Raw genomic sequence first — 12136 nt, 5'->3', positions numbered from 1 at the left:
AAATGCCTAGGTGCAACAACGGCTCAGCCGCGAAGTGGTAGGCCACACAAGCTCACAGAATGGGACAGCAGAGTGCTGAAACACTTAAGCGCATAAAAATCGTCGGTCCTTGGTTGCAACACTCACGACTGAGTACTGGAGCGCCAAGTCTAGGTCCAAGAGGCTTCGAAACAGCTTGTACACCCACACCTAATCAAATGGCTCCCCAGGTTATTTGCATTGCCCCCCCCCCCCTCCTTTACACCGCTGCTACACTGTTGTTATCTATGCAAAGTCACTTTAATAACTCTACCTACATGTACAGTGCCTTGCGAAAGTATTCGGCCCCCTTGAACTTTGCGACCTTTTGCCACATTTCAGGCTTCAAACATAAAGATATAAAACTGTATTTTTTTGTGAAGAATCAACAACAAGTGGGACACAATCATGAAGTGGAACGACATTTATTGGATATTTCAAACTTTTTTAACAAATCAAAAACTGAAAAATTGGGCGTGCAAAATTATTCAGCCCCTTTACTTTCAGTGCAGCAAACTCTCTCCAGAAGTTCAGTGAGGATCTCTGAATGATCCAATGTTGACCTAAATGACTAATGATGATAAATACAATCCACCTGTGTGTAATTAAGTCTCCGTATAAATGCACCTGCACTGTGATAGTCTCAGAGGTCCGTTAAAAGCGCAGAGATCACTCTGGTCCGTTAAAAGCCCATGATCACTCTGGATGAACTGCAGAGATCTACAGCTGAGGTGGGAGACTCTGTCCATAGGACAACAATCAGTCGTATATTGCACAAATCTGGCCTTTATGGAAGAGTGGCAAGAAGAAAGCCATTTCTTAAAGATATCCATAAAAAGTGTTGTTTAAAGTTTGCCACAAGCCACCTGGGAGACACACCAAACATGTGGAAGAAGGTGCTCTGGTCAGATGAAACCAAAATGTAACTTTTTGGCAACAATGCAAAACGTTATGTTTGGCGTAAAAGCAACACAGCTGAACACACCATCCCCACTGTCAAACATGGTGGTGGCAGCATCATGGTTTGGGCCTGCTTTTCTTCAGCAGGGACAGGGAAGATGGTTAAAATTGATGGGAAGATGGATGGAGCCAAATACAGGACCATTCTGGAAGAAAACCTGATGGAGTCTGCAAAAGACCTGAGACTGGGACGGAGATTTGTCTTCCAACAAGACAATGATCCAGAACATAAAGCAAAATCTACAATGGAATGGTTCAAAAATAAACATATCCAGGTGTTAGAATGGCCAAGTCAAAGTCCAGACCTGAATCCAATCGAGAATCTGTGGAAAGAACTGAAAACTGCTGTTCACAAATGCTCTCCATCCAACCTCACTGAGCTCGAGCTGTTTTGCAAGGAGGAATGGGAAAACATTTCAGTCTCTCGATGTGCAAAACTGATAGAGACATACCCCAAGCGACTTACAGCTGTAATCGCAGCAAAAGGTGGCGCTACAAAGTATTAACTTAAGGGGGCTGAATAATTTTGCACGCCCAATTTGTCAGTTTTTGATTTGTTAAAAAAGTTTGAAATATCCAATAAATGTCGTTCCACTTCATGATTGTGTCCCACTTGTTGTTGATTCTTCACAAAAAAAATACAGTTTTATATCTTTGTTTGAAGCCTGAAATGTGGCAAAAGGTCGCAAAGTTCAAGGGGGCCGAATACTTTCGCAAGGCACTGTACATATTACCTCAACCGGTGCCCCCGCACATTGACTCTGTACCGGTACCCCCTGTATGTAGTCTCGCTATTGTTATTTTACCGCTGCTCTTTAATTACTTGTTACTTTTATTTCTTATCCGTTTTTTAAAAACTGCATATTTTGTTAGGGGCTCATAAGTAAGCATTTCACTGTACCTGTTGTATTCAGTGCATGTGACTAATAAAATTCAATTTGATTTCCAAATTGCCTCTGAAATCAACTCCAGCACAAGAACTGTTCGTCGGGAACTTCATGAAACGGGTTTCCATGGCAGAGCAACCACACACAAGCCTAAGATCACCATGCGCAATGCCAAGCGTCGGCTGGAGTGGTGTAAAGCTCGCCGCCATTGGACTCTGGAGCAGTGGATACGTTCTCTGGAGTGATGAATCACGCTTCACCATCTGGCAGTCTGACAGACAAATCTGGGTTTGGTGGATGCCAGGAGAACGCTACCTGCCCCAATGCATAGTGCCAACTGTAAAGTTTGGTGGAGGAGGAATAATGGTCTGGGGCTGTTATTCATGGTTCGGGCTAGGCCCCTTAGTTCCAGTGAAGGGAAATATTACCGCTACAGCACACAAGGACCTTCTAGACGATTCTGTACTTCCAACTTTGTGGCAACAGTTTGGGGAAGGACCTTTCCTGTTCCAGCATGACAATGCCCCTGTGCATAACGCGAGGTTCATACATAAATGGTTTGTCGAGATTGTTGTGGAAGAACTTGACTGGCCTGCACAGAGCCCTGACCTCAACCCTTATATTACACATTTGGGCTCAATTGGAACGCCGATTGCGAGCCAGGCCTAGTCGCCCAACATCAGTGACCTGACTAATGCTCTTGTGGCTGAATGGAAGCAAGTCCCCGCAGCGATGTTCCGACATCTATTGGAAAGCCTTCCTAGAAGAGTGGAGGCTGTTATAGCAGCAAAGGTGGGGGGGGGGGGGGGGACCAACTCCATATTAATGCCCATGATTTTGGAACGAGATGTTTGACAAGCAGGTGTCCACATACTTTTCGTCATGCAGTGTATATATATCAAAATGCTAATTCCCCTTGCTCTTTATCTTTCACTCTCCCACACACAAACCCACCAACCCCTGCGAGCACGCGCACACACACACAAACTTTAAAAAAAGGCACCACATCATCTGACAACCGACAATGGCAAAGTGTAGTAGCAAGTAAACTTTATTTAATACAAGAATTAAGAAAAAAAGTGAAACAATAATTACAACGGAGAACCAAATATACTTCAAGGAGGGCAGTAAAAATATAACATATAAATCAGTGGAAGAAACCCAGAGCGACTTCCAGTAGCCGAACAAGGATGGCACTTCAGATAGGGAGAGAGTAAGCTCTGGTCCAGGGTGTTAGTGTGGATTGCTAACGCTCGTCCTGCTCAGGAGGCTCAGTGACAGGAAGCAGCAGTGACAACCCGGACCAGAGCTAGGGAGACAGCGCGACATCCTGGCAAGCCGCATCAGGAGGGACACAACGAAAAGCTTGGTCCTTTTCTTAGAATGAACAGATGCCATTTGAAATACAGCAAACCACAAAATCAAAACTACAGCAGTTGTGAGAATTATAACAGAAAACCAACCTCCGAGTCAAGATGCATTGTATAAATTCAAAAAGTAGAACACAGTCACCCCAATAAAAAGCAAAAAATATTGATTGAAATATTGTTTTCATAGATAATGTGTCATGTCAAAGAGCTGTAGGATCAACAAAAGCAACCGGAACGTTTGATGCACACTACAATGGGGAGGTCGCAAATTCAAAGTAAATATTTTCACAGTGAGCACAATATGTTGAAAAATACGTATTTTCAAAGTACTTTCAACCAAAAAGGAAATTTAAAAAAAAAAGTATTTTGCTCATAGGGTTGTAATGTACATCATGTAGTTACAATGGTCTTTTCTCCAGTGGATTTTTCAACAGCTCGATAAAGAATACTAACAATGGGACATTGCACCGTAAAATGTTACAGATTCAAACCAAACTTTTGCACTCTCAAAACGAATGCAAAATGACAAGTATAATATCAAGAGTTGGTTATTTTTCCCGAGTGAAGGACTCGGTTTTATAAATAGTGAACTCTTTAATTTTCTGTTCCATGCTCCACATACGTTTCGTGCTCAACATAAATTCACGGAAACTTTTTGAGTGAGTTTATGTGGAGCATGCAACTGAAAATGAAAGAGTTCACTATTTACAAAACCTAGTCCTTCACTCTGAAAAATAATATACTTGTCATTTTGCATTTGTTTTGATATAGGCATTAGCTTACTGGCACTCAAACATATCCCTGGATCTATTTTTTTATTCCTGATAGTCAATATCATTTAACACATGTATCCTGCAGGAAATTTAACGGCAAAGACAAGTACAGTTTAGTGAGCGTCTTGTGTAAAGAGGAGACATTTTGGGCTTAGACACTGTAGAGTGGTCTATATCTGACAAACAAGTAGGCTTGTATAACTTTGGTCCAACAAAACCCTAAAAACAGAGATATAACAGTCAGTACATTTGTTAACAGCTAATTTCGTTCTCTCATCACAAAATGCAAATGCCCACATATGTAATGTCTTTAGGACAAAACAATGGTCAACAGGTACGACAAACGTCAGCTATTTCTCTCAATATCTTGTACATTTTGATGAAAATAACTAACATGAAGCTGTATTTCAAATCAATGTTTTGACATTGCAATAAATTGAAAATTAGGCTTAAAAAGGGCAAATCCACCATTTTTCACACTCATATTCATGATCTCCGGCACCATACCGGTGTCTAGATATGTGAAAACGGCATGTTTCTGTGACCTGTGGTTGCAAAGACAGGAAGAAGTGTCCTAAAGAAATGCTTCTCAGTGACATCACAGGGTAGGATTAAAAGTAAAGAAAAACAGCGATTTTCAAAACCTACAACGAGTTTCTAGCCAGAGGGAGGCTATTTTCTTGCTCCACGTCACCGTGAATGTCAGTGTTTGAAAATCATAGTTTTCAAAATGGTTGACGTCATCAGGTAGAACTTTGTAACTTCATATATTATTTCGTAGAAATGCACCATTTTCACACGTGTAGACACTGGTATTGTGCTGGAGATAACGAACATGAGGTTGAAAAGTGGTGGAATTCTCCTTTAACGTTACAATAAAATGGGACGTTTTTTTCCCTTTATTTTAAATGTTTTGGATGTTGTATACAGACGAGACAATATAGACTTTTGCATGCAGAGGCACTGAGAAGAGAGTTGTATTCTCAGAACATGCTCCGTTTCAGTCTCCGCTAAAACTCTGCTTTACTATACAACGGTTACACTGCAGAGCCTAGGACAACGTCACATGTGCTTTCTCCACCATTTCGCATCAACAATATATCCTGCCATTTATATACACAAATACTTTACATATGTATACATGTTTGTGAATGTTTCATGCGGCATATGGAGACCCCTTGATGCATCTATGTGATTGTATAAAATAGTAGCTAGGGCATTACACAAAGACAAACCTTCTGTCCTCAATGTTTCTTCCTCCCCCCAAAAGTTCCTGATGAGGCTAGAGCAGGGGGAAACAAGATGGCCGCTGCTAACGTTGTTGCTTCAAAATAACTTTGAGCCCACCAAAACGGGTACAGTACCAACATTGGCAAGCAACATTATCGGCATTTCTAAAAACACAATGCAAAGATAATCAAGCACATACAATAAGGCCATGTTGAAGCAAGTGCCCTGCGCAAGCATGGAATTTCCACTGTGCTCCATGTTCACTTATAGTTGAAGTCGGAAGTTTACATACACTTAGGTTGGAGTCATTAAAACTCATTTTGCAACCACTCCACAAATTTCTTGCTAACAAACTATAGTTTTGGCAAGTCGGTTAGGACATCCACTTTGTGCATGACACAAGTCATTTTTCCTACAATTGATTACAGACAGATTATTTCACTTAATTCAGTATCACAATTCAGTGGGTCAGAAGTTTACATACACTAAGTTGACTGCGCCTTTAAACAGCTTGGAAATTTCCAGAAAATTGTGTCATGGCTTTAGAAGCTTCTCATAGGCTAATTGACATCATTTGAGTCAATTGGAGGTGTACCTGTGGATATATTTCAAGGCCTACTATTAAACTCAGAGCCTCTTTGATGACATCATGGGAAAATCAAAAGAAATTAGCCAAGACCTCAGAAAAATTATTTTAGACCTCCACAAGTCTGGTTCATCCTTGGGAGCAATTTCCAACCGCCTGAAGGTACCACGTTCATCTGTACAAGTATAAACACCATGGGACCACGCAGCCATCATACCGCTCAGGAAGGAGATGCGTTCTGTCTCCTAGAGATGAAAGTACTTTGGTGTGAAAAGTGCAAATCAATCCCAGAACAACAGCAAAGGACCCTGTGAAGATGCTGAAGGAAGTCTTATATCAACATAACCTGAAAGGCCGCTGCAGGAGGGACTGGTGCACTTCACAAAACAGATGGCAACATGAGGAAGGAAAATTATGTGGATGTATTGAAGCAACATCTCAAGACATCAGTCAGGAAGTTAAAGCTTGGTCACAAATGGGTCTTCTAAATGGACAATGAACCCAAGCATACTTCCAAAGTTGTGGCAAAATGGCTTAAGGAAAACAAAGTCAAGGTATTGGAGTGGCTATCACAAAGCCCTGACCTCAATCCTATAGAAAATTTGTGGTCAGAACTGAAAAAGTGTGTGCGAGCAAGGAGGCTTAGAAACCCGACTCAGTTACACCAGCTCTGTCAGGTGGAATGGGCCAAAATTCACCCAACTTATTGTGGGAAGGTTGTGGAAGGCTACTTGAAACGTTTGACCCAAGTTAAACAATTTAAAGGTAATACTACCAAATACTAATTGAGTGTATGTAAACTTCTGACACACTGGGAATGTGATGAAAGAAATAAAAGCTGAAATAAATAACTCTACTATTATTCTAACATTTCACATTCTTAAAATAAGGTGGCGTTCCTAACTGACCTTAGACAGGGATTTTTACTAGGATTCAAATGTCAAGAATTGTGAAAAACTGAGTTTAAATGTATTTGGCTAAGGTGTATGTAAACTTCCGACTTCAACTGTACATTTACAGCATTTTTCCTAGTTATATCTGTTCTGTTGCTATACCAATTTGATTAAACTGAATGCATCACTCTCCAATGTCAAACTTTATGCCCAATATGTATTTTATCATGGCTTATCTAATGTTGTGTAAACGTTCCAAAGGCTAGTTAAGTAGACAGGTGAGTATAGATGCAGGTATAAAAATTGTGTTTAAAAGCAGGGAGAGAATGGTTACGTTCTCTGCCCTTCCTAAAGAGGGCCGAAGCAGAGCTCTGGAGACCTGAGACGGGATCTCTTTCTGTGGTTGTACTGACATTCCACCTGTTTCAATTGGTGTGTGGAGTGGAGAGACATGAACACACACAGCTCTGGGTTCAGTTTTGAATGGTCTCTCCTCCGTCCAGGTTAAAGGTGGTGTCTTTTTAGTGAATCATTGTAGTAATAAAACTAACTATACTACAGTACTTCTACTTCCATTTTGTTAATTTAAAAGTTGATTTATTTCAAGGTCAAAATTATAATTTGATATTTGAGAATTCTATGAAAAGATGTTCATTCACTCAAGTGAACAAAACAATATTAATATCATTGTTTCTCTATTTTCATGTTGTTATGGCAGCTACATTTACATTACATAAGGTTTATCAGCTGACCGGATAAAAAAAATAAAAAATCCATCTGGCATTTTGTCAATAACATATTTTATGACAAACGCAGGGATCGCTAATTGAGAACAGCACACAAAACCCCTTGTGGATATGTTCTCTTGATGGACAGCTTGGGTGGTTGTTACAGTAGATCAGACAGCTGATTGGCTAGATCTCAGGAAGCCATCCATTTGAAGGCTGACAAAACAGAATTCTGTTGAGGATGTAGGAGATTGGAAACTGGTGGTAAGACCTTTGACCTCTGGAGATATGTGTAAGAAGCACTGACCTCTGGGATATGGTTAGTTGGGCCTGGAGGACTGGGCACTGGGGTGTAGAGGCTAGTCTTGCTGGGCTACTAAGACAGTGAGGTGGCAGGGCATATGGGGGAAAAGAACATCCCGTCTCTCCTATTCCCCCCCTAACTCAGCCTGGTCAGAGTCAGAGGAGGGCCAGGGGGAGTGATTTGGAAGCGGCACCAGCATAGAGCCTTGGGGGACTCCACTCTGGTTCTGGGCAGCGGTGTCGGGCAGGGTGAGGGTCTCAGGGGCGGACTTCTTGCGGGCTCTGTCCTTGGGGACGGAGAGGAACTCGGGCGCGTCAGTGCAGAGGGGGGTGGTTGGGGCGCTGGCGGGGCCGGAGAGGGTGCAGGAGGACAGGGGCATCTCGCTGATAGAGATCGACGGGGGGAAAATCCCGATCTTCTCGTTGGTGGCTTCCTGGATGGTGCGCTCATACTCTCTCACCTCATCCATCGTCATGTCTGCACGGAGAGAGAGAATGAGGGGGGGAGACAGCACTCCAAAGCATTCTAACGCTTCTTTCTAATCTTAGTCTGCCCTCACACTACGTTATGTCATAATCAAAAGTCACTTTATATTTTTCTCAAGTTGTGAATATTTTTTACTTCATGTTTTCCCGATATAGAAACTAGAAAACTATAACCATAAAGCTCGCAAGAACCACTTATTTCAGAATTGTGATTGGTTACCTCCTGAGTCACGTCGACATGAACAACAGAACACGTCAATATGAAACAGAACAAGAGGAAATGAAACGACACATACGCTGGCTTTGTCATGAATCTCTATGTCATCCAGTGATGGGGAGTTCGTGGAATGCTCTTGCTGCTCATGGCAAACTTTAATGTTGGTTTGTTCATGCATACTTTTCTCGTATTCCCGCACGTCATCCAAGTTCATATCTGCAAAGAGGGGAGGAGGGAGGTGGAGATGTTGGCGTCTTCCCGTTAGGACACTCAAGACGAAGGTAGAGGAGGGGTTAAGTGAGGAGGGGCACGCCGTGGGTGAGTAGAGAGCGCTGGGTGGTGGATTAGTGCTTTTGGGAGGGGCCGAAAGGTCGAAGTTCAAGCACAATCAATATGAGGTGGAGAGGGCAGAGCTAGCTTCCCACGACCGAAAAGAGTTGGTGTCGAGAGGAGAGAGCTAGTCAGGCCAAAGCTGGGTTGTGAAGATGAAGATGAAGAGGGATAGAGGGAGAAGGGAAAGGAGAGGGAGAGTCAATGATCCAGAACCCTCAGAGTCAGACGTGAAGGGTTGGGAACATCACCGGAAAAAAATGACATTCCCAAAGAAGAGTCCTAGGCAAGGTCATCCCAAATACATCAGGAGGATTTGGGTGAGGGGGAATCATCCAAAATAGTGCATAGGAGGGAAAGTTATCCCCCCCCCAGGAGTAGAGGAGAAGGGAGAGAGTGAGTAGCGGTGTCCCATTACAGTAGTAATGGCTTGTTTTGGACTTACCCTGCAGCCATGGAAAAAGCTGAGCGCTAATCAGAGTCCTGCTAGTATCACTGCTACTGCTCTCATTGCCATGCAGTCACGACCCACATACACACAACTGTCATGATTCAACGAGTGCAATATCTATCGCCCGATACGTTCAGCAATTGCTATTCTCTTGAGGAAATTGTAGCAAATTCAGCCATTTGTGTTCACTATAGACATCGTACAAGTCTAGATGCCAGGCTTTGAATCTGCCCTCTAGGGTATGTGTTCTAAATTGGGTTATTGATATCAGCGAGGTCAGCCAGCGCATATGATGGAGAAGGGTTAGATGCAGTGATGGGGAGTTGAATGTTGTTCAGGATTTCACATGCCTTATTTAGTTCTATAACACACAATGATACAGACAGTAGATTCGAGACGGCATCAACAGTAACCACGTAGCTCCCAAACGGAGTCAAATCTTATTGATGACATTCTAAGGAAAGAGTGACTTCATAGGTCCCAGTGTTTAACTTGGGCCATGTTCATTTGGTACAGAAGAAAAACTGGAAGGGACTACCTAGTCTTGTCCAATAAGTAGCACTCATTCCTTTTAACTTTCAACACATAAAAAAATGAATTGCCCTACTGAACACTACCCAGTGACTAGTTAGTGAGAGGACCAATTGAGCAGTGCTTGTCGACCTACCGATCCACTCATCCACCCAGGCAAAAGCCTGCCTGTGGCCTAGGAGCAGCACATCACGCACCACCTATGGGGAGAGACAATAGAGGGGGTCAGAGAACACTGATCTCAGAGCAGTTCTACAAAAATTAACCAGCACTATCTATGAAGTAAGTGGCTGCTATTTGTGTGCGAGTGACCTCTGACCTTGTGTACAAACTGCTCCACACGCGTCTGCAGGCCCCACACCTCAAACTTGACGGTGACCAGCTTGTAGGAGCACATGATGGGCTCCTGGGTGTCCCTCCAGCCCTCCTGCAGCATGCCCCTCGACGTCTTCTCTGACTTGAAGTACCGCAGGTCCTGTTGGTGTGGACACACACACATGAATGTACGCACACACACACACACACGCACTCACACAAACGTAGATCTCAGTAATTAATCCAAACCCCTGCGCCCTGAGAGAAATGCATTATGGGAAAGCTACAAATAGAAAGCCAACGTTAAATAGGAATCCTTCCCTCCAGAAATGTTTCCCTAAATCTCAGGGGCTGAGGCAATTTATCATTCAACCACCGCTTACTGCATCTACTATATTCAACAGTCTAACTATACTTACACAGATGCTATATGCTAACATGCTAATTTCTAACACTGAAAATTAGATATGGAAGAGGTGTATGGGGAGAGAATTAGAAGGTGACGCTAAAGTTAGCTTAGCATGATCTGGTCAGAGCTGTATTGCAGAGTCTATCGTGGGTTTACCTGCAATACAAAGTCAATTCGGGAATATAACAAAATTCTAACTTATTTGAATCATATTCCAACCCAATAAAATAGTTTATGATATTTGGATGACTAGGGCAAAACTAATTATAGGTCGACCAATTATGATTTTTCAATACTAATAACAATTATTGGAGGACCAAAAAAAGCCGATAACGATTAAATATATATTTGTAATAATGACAATTACAACAATACTGAATGAACAATGAACACTTATTTTAACTTAATATAATACATAAATAAAATCTAGTCTCAAATAAAAAATGAAACATGCTCAATTTGGTTTAAATAATGCAAAAACACAGTGTTGGAGAAGAAAGTAAAAGTGCAATATGTGCTATGTAAAAAAAAAGCTAACGTTTAAGTTCCTTGCTCAGAACATGAGAACATATGAAAGCTGGTGGTTCCTTTTAACATGAGTCTTCAATATTCCCAGGTAAGAAGTTTTAGGTTGTAGTTATTCTAGGAATTATGACGCATCGACTATTTCTCTCTATATCTTCGACTATTGGATGTTCTAATAGGCACTTTAGTATTGCCAGCCTAATCTCAGGAGTTGATAGGCTTGAAGTCACAAACAGCGCTGTGATTCAAGCATTGCTAAGAGCTGCTGGCAAACGCAGTAAAGTTTGAATGAATGTTTACGAGCCTGCTGCTGCCTACCACCGCTCAGTCAGAGTGCTCTATAAAATATCAAATAGACTTAATTATAATAAACATAGAAATATGAGCCTTTGGTCATTAATATGGTCAAATCCGGAAACTATCATTTAGAAAACAAAATGTTTATTCTTTCAGTGAAATACGGAACCGTTCCGTATTTTATCGAACGGGTGGCAACCCTAAGTCTAAATATTGCTGTTACATTGCACAACCTTCAATGTCATAATTATTTAAAATTCTGGCAAATTAGTTCGCAACGAGCCAGGCGGCCCAAACTGTTGCATATACCCTGACTCCACGTGCAATGAACACAAGAGAAGTGACACAATTTCACTAGTTAATATTGCCTGCTAACATGAATTTCTTTTAACTAAATATGCAGGTTGAAAAAAATATATACTTCTGTGTATTGATTTTAAGAAAGGCATTGATGTTTATGGTTAGGTACAGTTGAAGTTGTAAGTTTACATACACTTAGGTCGGAGTCATTAAAACTGGTTTTTCAACCACTCCACAAATTTCATGTTAACAAACTAGTTATGGCTAGGCTAGGTATTTTTCAAGTAATTTTTCCAACAATTGTTTACAGACAGATTATTTCACTGTATCAGAATTCCAGTGGGTCAGAAGTTTACATATACTAAGTTGACTGTGCCTTTAAACAGCTTGGAAAATTCCAGAAAATGATGTCATGACTTTAGAAGCTTCTGCTAATTTTTTATTTTATTTATTTATCCGTTATTTTACCAGGTACGTTGACTGAGAACACGTTCTCATTTGCAGCAACGACCTGGGGAATAGTTACA

General features: G+C 41.6%; 1 protein-coding gene across 1 annotated transcript in view; it reads right to left on the bottom strand.

The window, feature by feature from the left end:
• Positions 1-2900: 2900 nt before the first annotated feature.
• Positions 2901-12136, bottom strand: part of pitpnc1a (phosphatidylinositol transfer protein cytoplasmic 1a) — a 79941-nt gene continuing 70705 nt past the window's right edge. The window contains exons 7-9 of the mRNA XM_036940646.2: positions 10083-10238; positions 9900-9963; positions 2901-8226 (exon numbers count right to left, since the gene is read on the bottom strand). Coding sequence (XP_036796541.1) covers positions 7874-8226; positions 9900-9963; positions 10083-10238 — 573 coding nt within the window. The 3' untranslated portion in view covers positions 2901-7873. The remainder of the gene's footprint in view (positions 8227-9899; positions 9964-10082; positions 10239-12136) is intronic.

This window comes from Oncorhynchus mykiss, chromosome 13, assembly GCF_057628025.1.
Source record: "Oncorhynchus mykiss isolate SJ-2025 chromosome 13, ASM5762802v1, whole genome shotgun sequence".
NCBI lineage: Eukaryota > Metazoa > Chordata > Actinopteri > Salmoniformes > Salmonidae > Oncorhynchus > Oncorhynchus mykiss.
This window is presented reverse-complemented; position numbering and strand designations above follow the sequence as displayed.